Genomic DNA, 22,732 nt, shown 5'->3' with positions numbered 1-22,732 from the left:
GGACTAGACTTAAATCAGCTATTGTCACTGAACAAATAATAGACTCTTATTTTAAATACTCTGTTTTGTTATCCATGGTCACGTGAAAAACTACTCCCAAACGTACTGGCTTAAAACAACAATCATTTTATTTGTTCATAATTTTGTGGGTCAGAATTTCAGATTCAGAATATTGGGGCTGGCTTATCTCTGCTCCATGATGTCTGGGGCCTCAGCCTCTTTGGCTTGAAAGGCTGGGAACCAGCTGCAATGGCTGGAGCGGAGTCATATGTCTGGAACTTCGGTTATGGCTGTTGGCTGGGTTCCTCAGTTTTCCATGTGGCCTCCCTGTGAGGCTAGCTTAGACTTCCTCACAGCGTGGCTGTCTCAGGGTAAGTGAGCTTCTCATATGGCAGCTGGCTTCCTAGAGGGCAATTCTAAGAAGATATAAGCCCCGATGTGTAAGCATTTATTAAACGTCTGCTTGTGTCTTGCTTGCTGATGTTCCATTGACCAAATCAAGTCACACAGTCAAGCTCAGAGTCTACGTGGGAAAGACTTCAGAAAGGCCTGAGACCTGGTGGTGTGGGTTCACTGAGGCCAGCAGTACCTACGACATAGCCAGAAAATGATGTTGTTACTTAGTATCCATTTTCTATTGTGAAAGGCTACATAGGTGTGTATGTAACTATGGTACAGTGTTGCTTAATGTCCATAAAATGTATTTTTAGAATTAGGTTATTTTTAATCCCAAAGAAATGGTATGCTATATTATTTGACACAATGTGAACTTTATTTTTTTTTTAAAGATTTTATTTATTTATTCGACAGAGAGAGAGACAGCCAGCGAGAGAGGGAACACAAGCAGGGGGAGTGGGAGAGGAAGAAGCAGGCTCATAGAGGAAGAGCCTGATGTGGGGCTCAATCCCATAATGCCGGGATCACGCCCTGAGCCGAAGGCAGACGCTTAGCCACTGTGCCACCCAGGCGCCCCACAATGTGAACTTTAAAAAAAAAATCTCCATGCTACATAAAGCTGTCATTAAATAATTTATATTTAAGACTATCTGTACGGAAAAAAAAATATCCGAACTTTAGTACCTATTGCAGGCTTACTTTTCTCTGGCAATTATTGGCATTTTTACAAATTGGTTCCAGCTTAAAAGCTCATACCTTAATTATTTTGGTTTTTTAATTGTTCACTCATTTAGAATTATTATTTTTAATTTGCTATGAGTTTTAAAAATTTTATGGTGCTTTTTTCAATTCTGATGTTTCCGTATGTCAGGGATGCTACATATAGCTAAGAATGAGATCTGAGTCCCAGGAGAGCTGGGCTAACCTTTCTAGACTTTAGCTTCCTCATCTCTTTACCAAGAAGGTTTGGTCAATTGATTCCTGTTTTCTTCTAATGCTACTATTTTTTTTTTTAACTCCATGTGATGCCTGATTAACTATTAGAGAAATGTAAACTGTGCATTTGGGAAATACTAAAACAATCTGATATTACCTTAAGGAAGGAGTTACTTAGGTGTTCCTGAAATTAAATTTTTTACTTACTTCACTTAGGGATGTTTTCCCCGTGAATCTCTTACCTGCATATGTTACTATTTTGTTTTGCTATAAAAAAATGTAAGAGGTGAAGGAAATGAAGAAACTGAAATAACATGGCAAATTTTCATCACAGAAACGTATTACAGGAGCATAACACTGGGAAAATATTTGACTAAGCAACTGAAAGGGATTTTACTAAGATCAGGTAGAAGTGAGTTTGCAGAGTTTTGTGAAATTCATATTAGTATTTGTCTTACCTGTAAGTTTTTATTCAGTTGTCCTTCTGGGAAGGACCTTCCAGTCTGGTAAAATGAAACTCTATCTTCACAAGCTTTTGGAAGCTTTTCTTTTTCTATTAGCTGTCATTCATTCTTATGAGAGTATTAAACAATTAGTAATGTGGGAAATGGACTGAAGTGGTAGGTTCTCAAAATTGTCTATATGTTGTAATTACTTGGGGATCTTTCAGATGTATTGATGCCTGGGTCCCGACCTTCAAAAACCATGATTTAATTGACCTATAATGGCCTGGCCATTAGAATTCTTAAATCTCTCCAGGAGATCCTGAAATGCAGTGGAGTTTGAGAACCTCTGCCCTAAAGCATTCTTGGATCTCTTTCTCTTACCATTTTTTCCTACGGTTCTTGCCCTCTTCTCAATTTTATGACCTCTTCACCCGACGTACAATTGCTACATTCCTCAATAATGAATTTTTTATAGGTTTAATTCCCGATTTCACACATCATTAACAGGGTAGGTGTATAAAAGCATTAATGGAAAAATAAACATTTAGTAAAGGCATGTATTTGATTGGATGGACACATATTAGATGGGCCTATCCACTCAGCCATGTTATGGTACCTTTGGAAAATATGTTGCCATAAATATTAATTTCCAAAGTAATATTTTATATCTCTCTGGGTTAGCCAACTATTTGTTTAGTTGGGTCTTGGGTAATGGAATAGGTGCAATTTGCTCAAAGTGTTTCTGGAATGAAAACAATATAACTTAATACCAAATCCTTTATGTGGTTTGGGTGTGTGTTGGTCAAAACCAAATACAACTGAAAACTTCTGTGCTTAGTAAGTCACCTAAACATGCGGCACTAATCAATTTGTAATGGGTATTTTGAAATATTTTTGGGATGATTTAGATGCAGGGGAGAAGTTATTCTATGTTGCCTCACATGCAATTGTCTTTTTTTTAAAAAAGATCTATTTATTTATTTGAGAGAGAGAAGGAGAGAGTGGGGAGGGGAGTGGTAGAGGGAGAAGAAGAGGGAGAGAATCTCCAGCAGATTCCCTGCTGAGCATGGAGCCTGACGTGGGGCTTGATCTCACCACCCTAAGATCATAACCTGAGCTGATACCAAGAGTCGGACGCTCAACCAGCTGAGCCACCCAGGTGCCCCACAATTGTCTCTTTATTCAGGTAAATGGTTTAACTTTTTCTGCTTGTCTCTACTTAGTGAAATAGAGATGCTATGGCCTAAAAAATCCATATATTAACTTCCTAACCCCCACAGGTGATAGGTGAGGCATTTGGAAGGTGCTTAGGTCATGGGGGTAGAGCCCTCATGAATGGGTTTCCTTACAAAAGAGACCCTAACATCTCCCTGGCCTCTTCTCGCATTCGAGGACACAAACTGTGCACCAGGACAAGGGCCTTCATCAGAACACAACCAGCCAGTGCCTTGATTTTGAACTTCGCAGCCCTCAGAACTGTGAGAAATAAATTTCTGTTGTTCATAAGCCCCCCAGTCTGTGGTGTAGTTATAGCTGCTTAAATGGACCAAGGCAAGAGCAATGGATTATTTTTTTTTTTAAAGATTTTATTTATTTATTCAACAGAGAGATAGAGACAGCCAGTGAGAGAGGGAACACAAGCAGGGGGAGTGGGAGAGGAAGAAGCAGGCTCATAGCGGAGGAGCCTGATGTGGGGCTCGATCCCATAATGCCGGGATCACACCCTGAGCCGAAGGCAGACGCTTAACCGCTGTGCCACCCAGGCGCCCCAAGAGCAATTAATTATTAATAGGGTGACCAACCACCCCAGTTTGCCTGGAACTGAGGGGTTTCCTGGGCAAACTGGGATGAATTGATCACCTTAATGGATACAGTGAAAATTAACAACACTTCAAGGATATTTTAGACCCCTGACTGAAAAATTATTCATATGTTATGATTTCCTATTGCCAAATCATATATAAATTATGGTGGTAAATGGAAGATTAGTGATTATTTTCTGGGCATAGTATTATAATTTTCCCTTCAGCTTATCATATTTTTTTGAATATACTTCAAAAGATTTTGCTAGCAATGCTCAAACTTCACATTGAGAAAATATGTATATTAAATGCATAATTTTTAGATTTTAAGAAAGAGATAATAATGTCTAAAATGAGAGAGTAAATTTGTGCTAAAATGGAAAAAATTTAATTTTTAGACCTGCCTTGAGACTCTAGTACCCTATTAATGTAAGGAAGTTCTTGTAGTAAAATGAAACAGAAAAGGAGAAATAATAAAGTCTAACATGGATCCTCTCTTGTCCCCCAAAACATCAAACGTCTCCGCAGACAAAGACCGCACAAAAAAACCTCACTGAAACTGTTCATATATTGGTTATTTTTGAGATTCTTTGAAGTAATCATATAGTACAGATAAATTTATAATTTTACTCCAGAGAATTAGTATATCTCATTTAAACCAATAACACATTTTTGCAATGATGTGATTATCCTGGGTTCCTTTTGCCTGATTTCAGATCGTTAGGAGTTGGTTTTCCATTCTTTGGGCATTAAGAATCAGAAACACCAATTAATTGCCTTAAAGGGAAGACTAATTCAGTTTTGACAGATACCCAGTTCAGAAAATATCAAAAGAAATCCTTTCCAAGAAAGTATTAAAATGTAGAGATAAAAAAACACGTGGGGGCGTTGCCAATGTGTTAGATGATAATGGAACTACATTACACCACTTTTAGTTCAACCACTGTTAATGGAGTCAAGAGAGCTGGATTTAGACTAGCAACAATCCAGTGAGTGTTTGAGTAAATGCCTTTATTGTTCTGGGCCGCAGTTTATTTGTCTGTAAAATGGGAGAGTTTGACTAGCCTGTGCTTGTGGTCCCTTAAGTTGCGAATATCCTATAATTCCATGTACAGCATTCTGATGACACCTTAGCAGATATGTGGATTTCGATCTTCCTTTTCTCCAACACTGCTCCTCTGTACCAGCCTTGGAACAGTGGCTCCCTCTGCTACAGTTTGAGAAAAAGGCATCTTCTTGAGAGGACAGAGGTGCGTAGTCTCTGTGCTTCAGCCCCTACTCCATTTCAACATAATACTCCAGATTCTAATATCTGCATTTTGGATCTTGGACAAGTCACTTCCCCTTTTAGGGTCTTAGTGTATATTTGTAATAAGGATTGGGTTTTTTTTCCCCTGAATTCCCTTTTCTAGCTTTAACTTTCTTTTAGGCCCTTAAAGTTATGTATGTAGGTATGTATTTGAGCTAGAATAATTTTTGGTCATCTCACATTCTCAGTGAAGCTTTTTAGGCCTCCCCTTCTCTGTTGGCAGAGGTCTGGAGAGCCTCATGAGCCACATCTCGTCCCTACGTTGCAAGGTAACAATTCTGCCCAGTGTCTCTTGCTGCAGGTATGTTCAAAGCACGAAGGTCCCTTTCTTTCACGCACAATGCCCTGAGAATCCCTTGTTAGGATGAGACCTTGATATAAAAGTGACGTGAATATGATGTGACGTAAACAAAGACTTGATGCAGCTGGTATAGAGTTTTATTGGCTACAAAACAGATACGTAGTGATGGCAATCTGAAGATTGTAGTAGGAAAGTAGAGCTTTAAAAAGCTCATGAACTCATACTTTGATTCAAACAGTGCAGCAATGTATTAAGATCATTATGGAATGTCTGGTGAGATTGTTACAGAGAAAAAAAATAAGTCGATAAGTTTGATAACTCCAAGGATACATCTTAGGACTCCCACCCATTTGTGTCTGGGCAAGGATTTCCATTGGAGAAAAGTAGTTCTTATAATAGGCAGAAACTTTTATTGGCCTTATGCACACTTTTGGATCTCATTCACTTGAGAAAGAATTATTCTTCCATTGACGCTCTCCTGTGTGATGGCCTTGATCTTTGGAGCTGAGGGAAAAAGCAATGAAAAGGTCACTGCCATGCTTCTCCCACCATCTGAAATACTCATTTTTGGTTCCCTGCTATCAGTACCTGAAGCTTCTCTGTCGCTTCCAAAATGATCACTCAGCAATATGGTGGGCTCTGCTGGAGTGAAGAGATGTCACCAAGGAAGGCTTTTCCCCTCACCCTCCAGGAAATGAGCGTGTGTGAATAGTGTCATCTTCTAGAGGCCAAGACCTGCATCCAAGACCTGGTGGATCTAGGCTCTGGCAACATGCCCTTGAGGAGGCCTTCCTGCTTATGCAGGCTTTGTTGCACTTGCAGCACAGATTCTGTGAACTAACAGAGCACTCAGCGCTATTCTGGGCACCTCATTTAAAGATCTAGAAAGCATGAAGGATGGGTGAGAAGCCAGGGATGTTTATCATGGTCAGTTTTCAAAGTTATTACTTATTTGAGTATTTGTTTTGTCAACACACCAGGACACTGATTCTAGACCAAGGGGAAAACTTGACATTAAGAGAGACACAGGGGGAACTTTGTTAAAATCAAATCTCTCCATGGGGCGCCTGGGTGGCACAGTCGTTAAGCGTCTGCCTTTGGCTCAGGGTGTGATCCCGGCATTCTGGGATCGAGCCCCGCATCGGGCTTCTCCACTGGGAGCCTGCTTCTTCCTCTCCCACTCCCCCTGCTTGTGTTCCCTCTCTCGCTGGCTGTCTCTGTCAAATAAATAAATAAAATCTTAAAAAAAAAATCAAATCTCTCCAACAGCAGATTGGGCTACTCCTTCAAGTAATGGTTCCCTGTTCCTGGACATGTATAAGGAGGGGATGAAGGACCATTTGTTGATATCTCACAGAGGGGTGGCAGTTAGACCAGCTGCCCGTGATGGTGCCTGGAACCCCAATTCTCTAAACCTCTAATACCTTAGGACACTTTTACCACAAACTAATCAGAAAAGTGCCCCTTGTCCCAGACTGTGGTTTCTTAGAACTCTTCCGTGAGATGTTAAAGAAAATGGGTGCCCAGGTCAAAGATACTAGGTGACACTGAGTTAAGCCAAGTAAAACTTTTGATGTTTCTTTCTCTTTCCTGTTCCTTTTCTTCCTCAGAGTGCCTGGTCCATCTTTAACTTACTGAAGTGCATGACTGTTCATGAAGGGGATAGTAGTACCTAGCATTTCAACCATTTCTGGCCATGGGACACATCTTTCGTAAATCACAATTAAAGTCTTATGGAACACTATTGTTCAACAGAATGTAGTTGGGGAATTACGTGAAATCGTTTTCTGGTAATCTCCTAGGAGTTTAGTAAACAGACTCCATGACTTAACAGAGATCTAAGAGTACGAGTGATTATTGCTGTCTGCTTTACTGCTGGCAGAGAACTTGTGTGTACATTATTGAAGACAAGACTGAGAGCCCACTTTTTCCTTTTCATCTAATTTAAGTTAATTCAAAATTCCTGGCCGTCTGGGAGTGAAATAAAAACCCAACACAGGATATTTGGAGTACCGTGAGGATTCTGAGTACTATAGAATGAATAAACATGTTGATTCATTCTTAAAAAGTAGATTCAAACAATGAAAGAATTTCTTTTACCTTTCACACTTGACTTTGATTCCTCCATTGTCCTATAAAAATGACAAGAGTTACAGCTCATTCCAGTATTAGCAACAATCATAAAAACCCCTTAAGGTGAACTAACTTCCTTTGCCTGCTTGTAAATTCATAGCTCCTTCATAAGGATAATTGAGCTCTGTAGTCTCAAGGTCATGAGTTCATGGAAACCCTTCCTGGATCCAGAAGGAAGTGCATACCGCCTCCCACTGACCCTGGGGTCAAGGGAAGTCTACCAAACCACCTCCATTATTTCAGCTGGCTGCAGGCTTTGCCTCCACTGGGATCTTTTCCAGGATCTGGGTTTGAAGCCTGGAAGCCCTGGGCTTTTCAGACTGTTCAGGGTTTGGTCTGATAGTCTTTTACTTATGCATTTTTACTTGTTTTATTTTTAAAAGTCTATTTATTTAAGCAATCTCTACACCCAGTGTGGGGCTTGAACCCATGACCCCAAGATTAAGAGCCACATGCTCTGCTGACTGAGCCAACCAGGTGCCCCTTTTTATGTATCTCTTAAAAAAAAATTCTAACCTTTTATTTTGGGTCATAGGATGTATGTACCCCCACCTCCCAGACAAGTTGGTCAGAAATACCAGATTGGGGGCACCTGGGTGGCTCAGTCGTTAAGCGTAAGCCTGCTGCTTCTTCTCCCACTCCCTCTGCTTGTGTTCCCTCTCTCGCTGGCTGTCTCTCTCTGTGTCAAATAAATAAATAAAATCTTAAAAAAAAAAAGAAATACCAGATTGAAGAATCTAGATTTCTCAATTTCTTAGGAATCTTTTCTTGCTGTCAGGCTAAAATACTCCCCTCTGTTGTTGGGGTTTTTTTTTTTTTTTGAGCCAAAATTGTGTGCATTCCCAGTGGGAAATGCTATAGCCAAGCCTTCTTAGTTGTTTCTAGAGATTTTAATATATTAATTTTAACTACTGACCTCAAACCTTAGTGCCTTGGGAATAATAGCTGATTAATTCATGCTTGCTACTTAATGAACTACAATCTGATCTAAATATCCAGAAGAAATTCGACATAAACCTTTCTCTGGAGCAATGATTGCTAACATTCCCTTGAGGTATAGGAATGCACGCACAAAAACCTAATGCTCTTTTCGTCCTCCTCCCCTGCCAGCCTTTGCCTTACCCCTCACTCTCTCCCTCCAGGAGCTGGTGGTAGGTGGCGATTTCCTTCTCCAGGTGGGTCTTGATGCCCAGCAGGACCTTGTATTCGTTGTGCTGACGCTCCAGGTCGTGGCGTAGCTGTAGCAGTTCATCCTCATAGCGGGAGATGACCCGTTGCATGTCCTGGAGTTGGCAGGAGTACCGAGACTGGGTCTCTGATAACATGTTCTCCAAAGCGGATTTCTGAAAGAGGAAATGATGTTTCTTCTATTAATTGACTGATGGCTTGATTGCTTCAATAATGTGGGCTTGTCGAGTAGTTAGTATACTGACCACTCTGCTAGGTGTCTTGGTGGCTGCTGGGGTGCAAAGGTGGGCGGCTGGCTGACTCAGAGGTTTAGGGGTTGGGCAGTGAGGAGTGGACGAGAGTCAGGACTTTTGAAGCCCATTTTCTGGGCATTTCTTTGTGTCCGGGAGCTCTTGGCAACTTTGTTACACTCTTACAGTGTTTACTGTGTATGCTACTCGTTTGGGATTGGGTATATGCTGCCTTGCCCTGATCTATTCCTTTCCTCCTTGTGCTCACTGTTGTGTCTATGGCTAGGTGCAAAACTCCGGGGGAAACTGTAACTGGACCACTGTCGCTTTGTATCTTCAGAGAAGGGTCCAAGAGGGGTGCCAGATAAAATAGCACCTTGTTAAATTTGAATTTCAGATGAGCAACAAGTAATTTTTTAGCATAAGTACGTCCTAAAAATTGCCTCAATATTGCATGGGACATAATTATACTAAAAAAAACCACAAAAAAACCCACCTTTGTTTTGTATCTGAATTCAATTTTAACTGGATGACCTATATTTTAATTTGGTGTCTGGCAACCGTAGTCCCAAGCAATGCTTGTTGATTATGACAATGGAAACAAATTCTCATTATTGAGGAAATTCTAAAAGCTGCACAATGAATTTGCTGCACTAGGGTACAGAGAACTGAGTTCAAGTCCCTGTTCTGTTTGGATTTCCCACCTGCTTTTCTGGAGCACATAATTTTAATCTCCAGGAGAAACTCGTAACTGTGCTGGATACTCTCACTTGGTGATGGCTGCTAACTTTCAGGGGCCACTTAATGTTGCCTGGCCTGCGATCATCACTCCCCTGTTCTCCCAGAGGGCTACTGCCTTCCTTCTCCTCTGTCCTCAGACCCCCTCTTGCCTCCCCTTTCTCTCAGCCCATGGCCTTGTTTCCTGTGTTACGGAGGAAATGAAAGCCATCGGGAGAGGATTCCCACAAGCTCGCACCATTACTTCCACCCACACACGTGAACCTGTGTCCAGGTTCTCGCTTCCCTCCTGCTACTATACTTGAGCTATCTGTGCTCCAGTCATTTTAGCAACTGCCTGCCTTCTTGCATCATTAATATTTTCCTCTCTACCAGATTCTTCTCATTGGCTTTCAAATAGAATAATTTCTCCCACTTTAAATTTTTTCTCTCTTGAATCCATAGCTACCTTTAGTTGTCATTCGGTTTCTTTGTTCTCCTTCACCTACAGCAAAGTTCCTTGGAGAGTTGTCCGTACCTGCTGTTCCAAATTCCTCTGGACCTCCCTCCAAGGGACAAGGCTATGCAGTCTGACTCCCATCATTACCCCAAGGCCCTCCCCTTCCCTTCCCTCTTCTTCTCATCTTTCTTTTTCTCTTCGTTTGCTCACCACAGACACATTGGCTTCCCTGCTGTTCCTCCGACCCATCCAACACACCTGTGCCTCATGGAGCCCCTTCTCTGTAGCTGCGTAATACACCTCTTTGCCACTTCTAGGTTTTTCCTCAACTGTCACCTTAACAGCAAAGCCTCTCGTGACCACCTTGTTTAAAATGGCCGCTCCACACTCCAGCATGCCTGACCTCCCCACTCCGTGCTTCATTTCCTGGTAGCCCTTTTCTCTGTCTCACATATCGTATATTTTGATGATCTGTCATCCACACTAGAATGTAAACTCCCTTATTATAAAATCCTTAATACTTAGAATAATGTCAGATAGTAGAATGCATGAAAATGAATGTAAACATCTTGCTGACCTCACAGGGTTGTTGTGAAATACCGTATGTCCAAATGTTTTGAAAACTATAAAACACTGTAATTATACCTGTGCTCATTATTATCACCTTGACAGTGTACATTTTAAATGTCTGTTCATCATCACTTATTCCTAAAACATAACAGTAATTTACTATGTGTACCTGCCAACAGAATGAGCCAATTATTTCTCCTCAAGATCAAGGGCAGAGTAGCACTTGGAAATGATATTGATGAATGATTGGAAGATTCAGATAGTCTACAAAGGGAATCAAATGATAGATTTCATTTAATGAATTTTGAGTGTTTGTGACACTCATACAAAACATTTTACGAAAAACCATGAAAATTATAGAAATGACTTCGATATAAGTCTGTAGAGTTTATTGGGTGATAAGATGTCTACATGGTGGACAGAGCAGTACTTTGACGTCAGCCAGGCCTGGATTTGCCATCAGTTCATGGTGACGCCAGAATTTCTTTGTGTTGGGGTTTCAGGGGGTAGGCTGGTTGTGAGTGGCGAGAGCACTGGCGGAGATAGTATGAGGGCCTTCTAGATCCTCACATCTCTCCCAAACACCAGGTGGCTTCACCACCGGCCACTTAACTATCTGTGTGACCTTGGCCAGTTTACTTAACTGTCTGGAGCTTTGGTTTCCTCATCTGTAAAATGAGAACACAAAGACCTACCTGGAAAGGTTAACGTGAGGATTGTTGGCAGTTAACATTAATGACCCCCCGGCATACAATGTGCACAATGTGGACGCCTCAGTAAATGATAGCGCTCATTATCTTTCTCATCCTGAACACTTTGGATGTAAAGTGGGAACTCCAAGGGAGCTGGGGAGGGGAGCCCAGGAGAGAAGTCAAGAGAGGCTTTGTGGAGGACGTGGTACCGGACCCTAGCCCAGACTCACTCTGCTGCGCTGTGCCTGCAGGTCGATCTCCAGGGCCTGGAAAGTGCGCTTCAGCTCATGGATGTCACTTTGGCTGCTCTGCACGGCTGCTGGACTGGCCACCTCCTGGGCCATGGTGGCTGACTAGGAGACCAAGCAAAGGACAGAGGCATTGGCATTGGGACCACATGGAAATGGAACCTTTGGAAGGTTTGAGCTCCTTTCCTTTACCTGCTCTTTATACCAAGCGTCCAAGTCTTGATGCTTCTTCTTTATTATAAACTCATATTCCTGCCTCATATCCTCCAGGACCTTAATCAGATCTTCTCCTGGAGTGGAATCCACCTTCACACTGACCTTGAAGTCATTTGGTACATGATGTTCCTCCATTTCCTGTTTAATAACAGAGAAAGAAAATGAATTGGCTGTGATAATTAGAAGGCCAGAGGTGTGTTGATTGGCAGCAGTTAACAGATCTTTTAAAAATTCAGCTTTTGTGGTTGTTATTCTTTTACTGGTGTGGTTTGGTTTCTCAGTTATTATTCGTTGATGGCAAAACATTGTATTTTTTTTTCTATTATAACTATAGAATAAAAAATAGCACTAGTTAGGTAATCAAATGGCCTCTGTGATTACTGACTTAATCCCTGTTTGAAAATGTGTCGCAAAGAATCATGCTTCCATAGCGTGTAAAGTACCCTTCAGCACATGTTCATGGGTGAAGTGATGGCACAATTCAACAGTTGAACATTTCAGGTTAGAGGCTAAAGCTTTTGAGAAGGAGTTCAGCAACCCAAAGCCAAAAGGTATAAAGACTTTTAATATCTCGTCAATGCATTATGACTCTGTAGGGCTGACACGGGTAGGATATCATGAAAATCAAGAGGGGCACCTGGGTGGCTCAGTTGATTAAGCATCTGCCTTCAGCTCAGGTCATGATCCCAGGGTCCTGGGATCGAGCCCTGCATCTGTCCGGCTCCCTGCTCAGCGGGGTGCCTACTTCTCCCCTCCTTCCTGCTTGTGCTCTCTCTTGCTATCTCTGTCGCTATCTCTGTCTCTCTCAAATAAATAACATCTTTTTTTAAAAAAAAGAAAATCAGAAACTGTAGGAAAAGTTTAATTAACAATCATTGTCTAACCAACTGTTCAGAATTGAGGCTCTTTGATGTTCGTAAGCAATTTTGTTTGCCTAAAACAGGGATTGCTTTTCTCTTATTGCATCAGAGTCTCAGGGACTTTAGATAGATGGTAACTTTTTCAAAATCGGTTAAATGCTTATGAAAATTAAGATTCCTCATTTTTGCCACTAGTTTTATTTACCTTGGTTAGTGGCAAATTCTCTTAATTCTACTGTCCCCCAATTTGTGATTGTATTTTGGCTGTTGGACATGACACTGAATAGATAACCTTGAAGCTGGAAAAATTAGATGTTTATATGCTTACTTATAATTACTTAGGTTGAAGGACGCTAGGACTGGCATTCAGATGGTGGTTTTTCCTGGGCTATTGAATCATCTGAATGTGCAGATTAAGAACTGTGTTGGTTGCCAGGAGCTCATGGGGAGTCCTACCTGCTCATGTCGCTTCTTCATGAGAATGAGCTCTTTCCTCATCCCCTCAACCTCCTGTTCCAGATCTGTTGTGACAATGGTCAGATCATCCAAGGTCTTTCGGAGACCTTCAACTTCAATTTCCAGATCTTTCTTGAAGGAGTGTTCATTTTCATACCTTTGGTTGGAAGGAAGAGAAGAATACACCTGTTGTTGGAAGGCCATGGCCTTGTAAGGATTCACCTTAGTTTAGAGGTGAGTCTCTTACTTTTTAGGTTTAATAGGAGCAAATGAATGCATGCATCCCTCATAGGTCTGTTTCATGCAGGTTTTTCTGATGGTGACTCAATGTTGTTGTTGCTTTAATAAGAGAGGATGAAATAATAGAGTCATATACCCGTTGCTTAGACTTAGTAACTGTTAACATTTTGCTTCATCTATACTCTATTTTGTATTTTAAACTAAATTATAGGCATGACATTTCACCCCTAGATACTTAGGAATACATTGTTTAAAAGCAAGAATTTTTGTTCAGAATGAAGCAAAATGGGGGCACCTTGGGTGGCTCAGTTGGTTAAGCGTCTGACTCTTGGTTTTGGCTTAGGTCATGATCTTAGGGTCGTGAGATTGAGCCCCAGGTCAGGCTCTGTGCTCAGTGCGGCGTCTGCTTGGATTTCTCACTTTCCCTCTCCCTCTGCACTTCCCTGCTGCATGCCCTCTCTCTCTCAAATAAATAAATAAATAAATAAATAAATAAATAAATCTTAAAAAAAAAAGAATGAGGTAAAACGTTAACAGCTGTTGAATCTAAGTGATGGACATACTCTTAACTGTGAAGAACAAACTGACGGTTACCTGAGGGGAGATGGGTGGGGGGAGGGGAAAGAGGCGATGGGGATTAAGGAGCGCACTTGTGGTGATGCGCACTGGGTGATGTATGGAAGTGCTGAATCACTCTATTGTATACCTGAAAGGAGTATGACACTGTATGTTAACTATACTGGAATTAAAATAAGAAAAAAATAGGGGGCGCCTGGGTGGCACAGCGGTTAAGCATCTGCCTTCGGCTCAGGGCGTGATCCCAGCGTTATGGTATCGAGCCCCACATCAGGCTCCTCCTCTATGAGCCTGCTTCTTCTTCTCCCACTCCCCCTGCTTGTGTTCCCTCTCTCGCTGGCTGTCTCTATCTCTTTTGAATAAATAAATAAAATCTTTAAAAAAAATAAAATAAAATAAAATAAGAAAAAAATAAAAAAGAGTTTTCTACATAAGCATAATAACATTATCACACCTAATGAGCTAATAATAACTCTTTAATACCGTCTAATTCTTGGTTCATATTCAAATTTCCCCATTCTACAAGGTGTATTTTATTTTATTTTATTTTTTTATTTTAATTTTTTTTATTATATTATGTTAGTCACCATACAGTACATCCCTGGTTTCTGATGTAAAGTTCGATGACTCATTAGCTGCGTATAACACCCAGTGCACCATGCAATACGTGCACTCCTTACTACCCATCACCAGGTGTATTTTAAATCGAGTTTGTTTAAAGTAGGGTCCAGTCAAGTATTTGTTCATATTATGCTTTTTAATTATATTTTATAAAGATATTACATGTGGCTAAGGGTGAAATAAGTTTTGCTTTAGCAAAACAAAAACAAGAGGAACCCCCAAAACAAAACAAAGCAAAAGAAAAACAGCGAATGAAAACTCCCCACAATAGGGTGAAGGAGCAACTTACTTGAGGCCGAAGTCATCCACTGCCATCCTGGCATTGTCAATGAGAAGAACGATCTGAGCATTGGTCATCTTGCCATCCGTGATCTGTGAAACACACAACAAGACTCACGTAAGTCAGACACTCTCCCAGGGGAGGACTGCACTTCCGAAAACTGTATTTTCTGGGTAGATGACTTGTTAGCATAGATGACTTCCTTTCTGGCAGCGGAACAACCAATAATCAATAAATCAATAAATACTGAGCACTTACTAGGTACAAAGCATCAGAATGGTTTTTAAGGTAAGAACATGGCCTGCAGCCACTTCACTGTCTTTTTTCACACTCACTTTGACAGGCTAGGATTGATGGAGCTGCTGGAGGAATGACATTGGAAGGGGAAGAAGAATCATCATTCAAAGTACCTCCTGGCTTTCTAGGGCGGCGAACGTATCTTAGTGTTTCATTTGAGCTCATGCACATCTGGTGATGTTCCAAGAGTTTCAGGTTCTAATCCTGTTTTTATTGTGACTCTTAGTTTGGCTCCCTTCAAGCACAATAGTTATTTTAGATGAACATAATTCTTCCTTGTGGTAGCATTCATATTCCTGATCCGTGATACTGAGCAAAGTATCAAAATATCACTGAAACCAGTTTGTTGAACTGATTTTAAATGAATTTTATAAGAGTCATGTGACATGCCATAATTATTTTTTTGTCCAAAGTGACTATAACCGTTCACATAACTTGTAGGTATGTGTATGTGTTTGTAAATTATTCCATGATGAGAATGCCCTAATTGTAGCTATTGAAACATTAACTGAAGCAATTTTTTGGCAGCTTAATAAACTTTAACTGTGGTAAAGCCTCTGGTTAAGACTTTTACTAGATGTTTATATACTTTTTAACCTTAAAATGAAAAATACTGTTGAAAGTTTCTACTTGAGCAATTGCGTTTACGTATATGATTTGTAAATTCTAGGCAGTTGTAACCGCAGTAGTGCTCATTTGATATATGTCACCGTCTTCAGGAAAATTGGGTGGAAGATGTCTCAACGTCAAAAGCATACTACGGCTTACTTTTGTGTCAAGTATTGTGCTGAACTAGGAGCTGGAGATTTTCTTTTTTACTTCATTACTGACCATTGGCATGAACTTGGGCCAGTCACCCTGTTCCCTGGGTTTCAATTTCATCATCTGTTAAATAAGGAGTTTGTGGTAGAAACTAGTAGAGATCCTAGCTCTAAACTTCGTGATTTAGTTGGAGGCAGAGAATCCTGTGACATTCCCATCGTATTTGAACAGATAATTCCTTTATTTAGAAAGGATTTCCTTAGAACAAAGTTATACCCCAGTACAAAGGCACCTTTTGAAGATCTGCTCCTATTCAAAGCTCCACTGGTTACTTGGAATTTGGTATCATGAATGCACAATGGCAGGATTCAGATGCAGTGATAACACTGGGTCTGGAACTCAAAGGGCAGGGCCTGGGGTCCTGCTCTTGTACCTCCTAGCTGAGTGAGCTTACCACGTCTCATTTTCTTTATCCATAAAATGGCAATAGTAATAATAATAGTAGGCACTTCATCAGAGTTACGAGAATTAGATTAGAAGAAGTGAAGTACAATAATGTTGTAACATACTTAGCATATTCTGGGCATACTGGAGACACTCTGAAAGATTAGTTGAAACTATATGAATTTAGAAAAATGTAAAGTGTTTAATTTTCTTTTATAAGAGAACATTTGAGAAGACATATTACAGGTGGCCAAAAGACACATGAAAAGATGCTCAACATCGCTCATCATCAGGGAAATGCAAATGGAAGCCACAGTAAGGTGGCGCCTCACACCAGTCAGAATTGGCGAGTATTAAAAACACAAGATGTAACAAGTGTTGGAGAGGATATGGGGAAAAGGGAACCCTTGTGCATTGTTGGTGGGAATGTAAATTGGTACAGCCACTGTGGAAAACAGCACGGAGGCTCCTCAAAAAATTAGAAATAGAACTGCCGTATGACCCAGTAATTCCACTTCTGGGTATTTACCTGAAGAAAAAACCCACCAATTTGAAAAGATATATGTACCCCTATGTTCATTGCAGCGTTATTTATAGGAGCCAAGATATGGAACCAACGTAAGTGTCCATCAAAAGATGAATGGATACAGAAGATGTGCCACACACACACACACACACACACACACACACACTGGAATACTACCAAGCCATAAAAACAATGAGATCCTACCATTTGCAACCACATGGATGGACCTAGAGGGTATATGCTGGTTGAAATAAGTCAGACAGAAAAATACCATAGAAATAAGAAATGAGTCAGAAAGACAAATACTATATGATTTCACTTATACGTGGAATCTAAAAAACAAAAGAAATGGATAAACAAACAGAAATGGATTCATAAATGCAGGGAACAAACTGGTGGTTGCCAGAGGAGGAGGGAAGGGGAGTGGGTGAAATAGGTAAATGGGATTACCAGATGCAAACTTCCAGTTATAAAATAAATAAGACACGGGGATGAAAAGTACAGTATAGGGAATATATTTTTAAAAAAGAAAAAAGCCAGCACTTTCGTAATCAGAGCCAATATCTGTACCGGATAAAGCCCAAGTTCTCCATGTTGAGGTGCACCCCCTAACTTCTCCTGTCCGTGGTGGGAGATACCCAGGCTGCTGCCCTGCCCAACTCCTTTCTTCCTTCCCTTGGTGGACTTCAAAAGGTACTATGACTACTTCCTTTGCTCTAAAAAAGGATTCTGTAGATACTTCCTTGTCTCCCCACTGCAGCGCTGCTACCAATGCTTTTCCTTCCAGGCTCTTTATTCCTTCCATTATCTAAGCTCATAGGAAACGAAAAGTAGCTCCATCCACGAAAGCCTGGGGACCCTGTGCACTGAGGTGTTGATTGACATCCAGAGACAGCAAACGGTATTCCCTTCATGGAGTCAGAACATCAAAAATACAATGTGGGCTTATTTGGCTTTTCTGAGTTAAATTGGTAATTTATCTGTTGCAAAACCCACATCAAGAATCTGAGTCCCCCAGTCAGCTTTCTTCTCCGAGTACATGAATGGGGAGATCTGAAATGCACTTGATATAGAGCACATTTAAAAACCAAAATTATGGGGCGCCTGGGTGGCACAGCGGTTAAGAGTCTGCCTTCGGCTCAGGGCGTGATCCCGGCGTTTTGGGATCGAGCCCCACATCAGGCTCCTCCACTATGAGCCTGCTTCTTCCTCTCCCACTCCCCCTGCTTGTGTTCCCTCTCTCGCTGGCTGTCTCTATCTCTGTCGAATAAATAAATAAAATCTTTAAAAAAAAAAAACCAAAATTATTTCCCCCGTTCAGGCTTACTTGATGCAATATTACGATAAGCCACTCTGTCTGAGACATCCTTCACAGTCATAAGTGGATGATGAGGATGGGTTGAGAAATAATTTGTGAAGCATAGGTTTTGCATTGTGAGTTGTAATTAATCACCCGGATTCTCCCCCAAGGCTCTGAGTTCATTCGTTTAAAACACTCTAGTTGGCGTATTAGTAGAGCATTGTTGCTCCAGGGTGTGTAATCTTGTTCCAGGAAGAAGAGAATAGAATTTTTTTATCATAAACCACAGTGCCAAAATATGGTACTATTGAGAGCCATTCTAAAATACACATATCCTTATGACTAATTCCAACTCGATGTTTCAAAAGGATTGGATTAATTTTTGAACTCATTTTCTTACAGACTTTTTGAGTAACATTAAAGATCCCTAAGGTGGGGGTGGAAGAATACTGTATCTACTGATCACATTTCATCCAGGCCTGGGCAGGGGTCAGCCCCTGGTTTTTGTGGGTTGTTGTATCCTTTGGGCCTCTGTTTTCTTACCTGTGAGTAGGGGAGGTCAGGACAAATAGAACACCCTCAACCTCAAAGAATTGTTTTCTTCAATGAAAAAAACACAACTAAAATAAGTAATCCAGAAAAGAGTGGAATTCAAACCTGAATTTAATTTATAACCCAGAATTTAAAGTCAGAACCCAGAATCCCGGGCTTAGAGAGTGGGCTTAGAGAGTGGACATGCCGCCCCCTCCTTGGCGTTGCCCTCGCTCACTTTTCTCTGTTCTGTTCCAAAGACTTCGGGCAACCACTCAGTCTCAGTCTCCTCATCTACAAATTGGGGGTAAGAATACTTGCTTCACAAAATGAGATAATGTGTATGAAATGTGTGTCGCATGACTAACAATGCAACCGTCATGCATTATTTCCACTAACAAGCAGTACCGTGTTTGTAGGAGGTAGGCTAGTGAGCTCTGTGCTCTGCGGGAACTGTGAGGCCATTAGAAACCGATCTGGGTTAGAGATCTTGCTGGTGGTTTTGGTGGCTGCTTCACCTCTCTGAGCTTCAGTCTCTTTACAGGGTCATTGTAAGAACTGAATCAGGTAACATCAAATGTTTCCATCAGCACAGAAAGCTCTCGGATGGTACTGCTATGGGTATTAAAATATCCAGCATGAAGGCTGGCATACAATAAGGGCTCAATACATGTTTTCCTCCCTCTTCCCTGTTCCCTCCTTCTCTCTGCTGTCAGTTAGTGAATTATTTGACCGGGTCTGACCTCACGTTTCTTTTGGGAGTTAAGTTCTCAGCTGTCCATTTGCAAAAACCTTCTTTTCTCTCCATTCTAAAACAAAAGTAACTTTATTAATGAAAAGAATATGATGAGGTTTGTTGAGTCACCTTGTTTTTTTTGCAAAGACAACCATGTACTATATAGTTAGGGTAATTACACAGTCAGTTATTAGGTTGATTATTCAATAATTAGGGTTCATTATGAGGACAGATTTATATTATCTTGATTGGTCTTTCCTACATTCAAGCAAGGACAACTGAGGGTTGAGAAATACCGTATAAATATTGGAAACCCGTGATGCCCTTTCTAGGATGGGTAAAATCATCATCTTACAGGGAACTTTTTGGGACCAATTGACGTAAGAGGGAAGTTACATAGCTTTAAAAAATAATTTATGAGCTGACTGGATTCCCTGCACTTCTAACCAGTGTTGTGAGACATCCCAGAAGGTATAAGCTCAGCTTTTTTAAATGTTCGATTGAAATTGTTTTTTATGTTTTAAAGAAGTCTTCATAACCCTTCCTAATTCTAAGATTCCAAAAATTGTGCTTATTTTATTTTATTTTATTTTTTCTAGCAATACGCCCTTTCAGGGCTGTGAGCAGTAAGAACGCAGAACTCCTAGCAGCCCTCGAGAGGAAATATCCAGGAATGTCAGGATGATGCATCCGCGGGGGAAGTGACAGCCTTTAGGTATGATCTCCAAAATCATGTAACTCAGCCCTCTTTCTGTGGGGAATCATGCTATCGCCAGGACTTTTGAGATGGAGCAGAACCGATGTAATGAGAAAGTAAATGCTCTCTTGTGCCTCTTGTGCCCTGAGCAGGAGGGATGAATACCGGCCCTTATCATTACTGTGACGTTCCTGGATCTTAAGTGATACCAGACAACAGCTGGTTGCCTTGCAGTTTTTGGATTTTCTATATAATTTATGTATAGAAGACAAAATACACAAAATAGGCTTTCCCGAGTCCAAAAGGTACAACAAGAAAATATCCTCAAACACCTTTGTTCGCAATTACTTTAAGCTCTTCTGCCATTTTCCTGGAACTTGTCTTTTGTACCGATTTCTCCTCCCACGGCTCTCTGGAAATGCAGCCCCCTCTTGAGGCCCAGGGCCACCCATGATCTTACCTGCTCCTGCAGATGGCTGATGTTTTCCTCATACTGGGAGTAATTTTGCTTACTGCCGGGATCTCTCTGCTCGTGCCACTTCAAGATGCGACTTTCGAGCTTCTCATTGGCCTCCTCCAGGGCACGCACCTTGTCCAGGTAGGAGGCCAGGCGCTCGTTGAGGCCCTGCATCACCTCCTTCCCACTCGCAGCTGGAAGCGATTTGCCTCTTCTAGATCCCCAAGGCCCTCCAGGAGGCAGGCAGCTTGGCGAGCTGAAGGAAAGGGAGATGTGGACACCCCCGGCCCCCCCATGGACACTGGGAGCCCGAGGGAAGCTCCCCAGCTGGCCCCAGCGGCCTCCCGTGCCATGGAGGGAGCCTGAGGGGGTCTGGCTAAAGTTGTGGCTGGAGTTCATGGTCCCATCTGTGTTTGGTGCAGGGCTGGGCTCTGCTCTGCTCCCTGGCACTGCAGAACTGAGCCGCCCCAGACTGCCCTGGATGGTTTTATGCCCTTTGCTGTGGGAGTTCCCTTCCCTGACAACTGTACCAACAAGATCATATCATTGTGCAACAGGTGTTTCCTCTTGGTCAATCCCGAAGTGCCCCTGGGCCTCCACACACGTTGTTGTTGTTTAGAACCACATCAGTATACCAGTTTGCTTCTCCCTTCTTGTAACTGGGAGGTGGCCCACGACATGAGTGGGTATTAGTCTCAGGTGTCTTTCTCATCTTTCTGTGGAATTTTTCCTTGACCATTTATCTGAAAAGAATCAGACTGAAGTTCACAAAAAGGTTATTTGGTGTAGTACGGATTTCCTTTTAAAAAGTAGACATTAACCACACAGATACACACGCCTTCCCCTGCCCCAAATAAACAAACCCCAGCTCTACAGTGAGGGTGGGAGAGACTCCAAAGGGAAGAGCCAGATCAGAATCTCCGGCCCTAGAATAAAAATACTCATGCTGAGGAGACGGAGAATGTTCTGAATATCTGATGCCTTTGTGGCAGTTACTGTTTGATGGAAAGTAATTTCAAAGGATCATTCTTAAGAACAAACCCTCAATTATAATTAATTAATGAATGACCGAGCCTTCCACTTCCAGGGTGCCTTTCATCCCCAGCACACCTCAAAACCAAACAACCCAGCCTGCACCAGGACTTCCTTGGCCTCTGGGAGGAATGCAGCCTTTGGTAACTGGCCAGCAGCCCTGTCCCGGCCGAGCCCTGAAAAGGCTGGCTTCTGTGTGTCTGTGACCTGCACAGGGGATGGAGGAGCACAGGAAACGAGCCATGGGTTGTCTAACGTGCTTGATGAATCTTACGCTTCATCTGCCAAGGTAAAGGTTAGAAATGAATAAAGAAATAGTCTGGGGGTGGGGAGCCACATGCTGGTTACTAGCAATTAGATTTAAAGGGGACTTTGAAATAAAATGGCAACGTTGGAAGGGACTTGTGTACCTCCATCCAAACCACTCATTTTACAGATGTGGAAAACTGGCCTGGGTGGAGGGGTGGGGGGGCGTGGCAGAGGACAGATCGTGGGTTAGAGGCAAAGCCACGGTGGGGCTCTTTCCACCACATAGCGCTGTCATCACTGAGTTGAATCTTGACAGAGCCCTCTAAAGATTCTCTTCCATCGTGGTGGTAATGGGACTTCCCCATGGCCCTCTGATGGTCTTTGTTAAATGTACATGACCACTCTTGACGTAGCCAGGCAAGGGTTATTGTCCCCATGTTACAGATAAAGAATCAGGGGCTCATGGAGGGGACTGATTCAGAGCTGATTTGCGTGTGCCGTGTAATTCAGCCACGAGTTCCTCGGTGTCACTGCCTCGGTCTGTGCTGTTTGCACTGCTCGGATACTCACTGCCTGACTGCCCACACCTGCTCCCCTGACTCCCAGACGTAGTTCAAGGGTTACTCCTTCCACGATCGTTTACTGGATTTTCCTGCACGAGTTGGGTGCCCCTTCTATGAAGAAACCACATCCTCTGGATCCTAAGACCCTTCAGAGGGGCAGACAGCTTAGTATCCCCACCCCACCGTGGAAGCTGGGAGCCCCTCAGCTGGGCCCAGCCACCTCCCTGGACCTGACTCCACCCCTGTTCTTTCACTCATCACTCTGCATTTGTCACACTCTGGGACTGCAGGCGTCTTGAAAGCTGGGATTATGTCTGCCATCTCTCAAACACCAGAGTCTGGCTTCTTCTTCTTCTTTTTTAAGATTTTATTTATTTATTTGAGCGAGCGAGAGAGAGAGGGAGAGAGAGAGCACATGCGGGGTGAAGGGCAGAGGGAGAAGGAGACTCCCTACTGAGCAG

At 42.0% G+C, this 22,732-nt stretch overlaps 1 protein-coding gene and 1 long non-coding RNA gene across 3 annotated transcripts in view; one reads left to right on the top strand and one right to left on the bottom strand.

Annotated features, from left to right (window-relative positions):
* LOC125283410 (uncharacterized) overlaps nt 1-22,732 on the top strand; it is a 140,081-nt gene that overhangs the window by 80,978 nt on the left and 36,371 nt on the right. Inside the window, exons 7-12 of one of the 2 annotated variants that reach the window (XR_008961317.1) lie at nt 11,432-11,599; nt 11,699-13,194; nt 14,669-14,794; nt 15,021-15,169; nt 19,873-20,568; nt 21,515-21,748. This is a non-coding gene — a long non-coding RNA (uncharacterized LOC125283410). Of the gene's footprint in view, nt 1-11,431; nt 11,600-11,698; nt 13,195-14,668; nt 14,795-15,020; nt 15,170-19,872; nt 21,749-22,732 lie in introns of both variants that reach the window. The other variant, XR_008961316.1, reaches the window with a different exon arrangement.
* On the bottom strand, nt 5,293-20,895 carry KRT23 (keratin 23). The gene is made up of 8 exons (XM_026512863.4): nt 20,431-20,895; nt 14,687-14,769; nt 12,961-13,117; nt 11,621-11,782; nt 11,411-11,533; nt 8,446-8,666; nt 7,291-7,322; nt 5,293-5,694 (listed from the first exon to the last, which is right to left on the bottom strand). Exons 1-8 carry the CDS (start codon nt 20,824-20,826, stop codon nt 5,609-5,611), a joined length of 1,260 nt encoding a protein of 419 aa, XP_026368648.2. The 5' UTR covers nt 20,827-20,895; the 3' UTR covers nt 5,293-5,608.

This window comes from Ursus arctos, unplaced genomic scaffold (genome assembly GCF_023065955.2).
Source record: "Ursus arctos isolate Adak ecotype North America unplaced genomic scaffold, UrsArc2.0 scaffold_24, whole genome shotgun sequence".
In the NCBI taxonomy this organism is placed as follows: Eukaryota; Metazoa; Chordata; class Mammalia; order Carnivora; family Ursidae; genus Ursus; species Ursus arctos.
The sequence above is the reverse complement of the archived record's forward strand: the minus strand, read 5'-3'. Positions and strand labels throughout refer to the sequence as shown.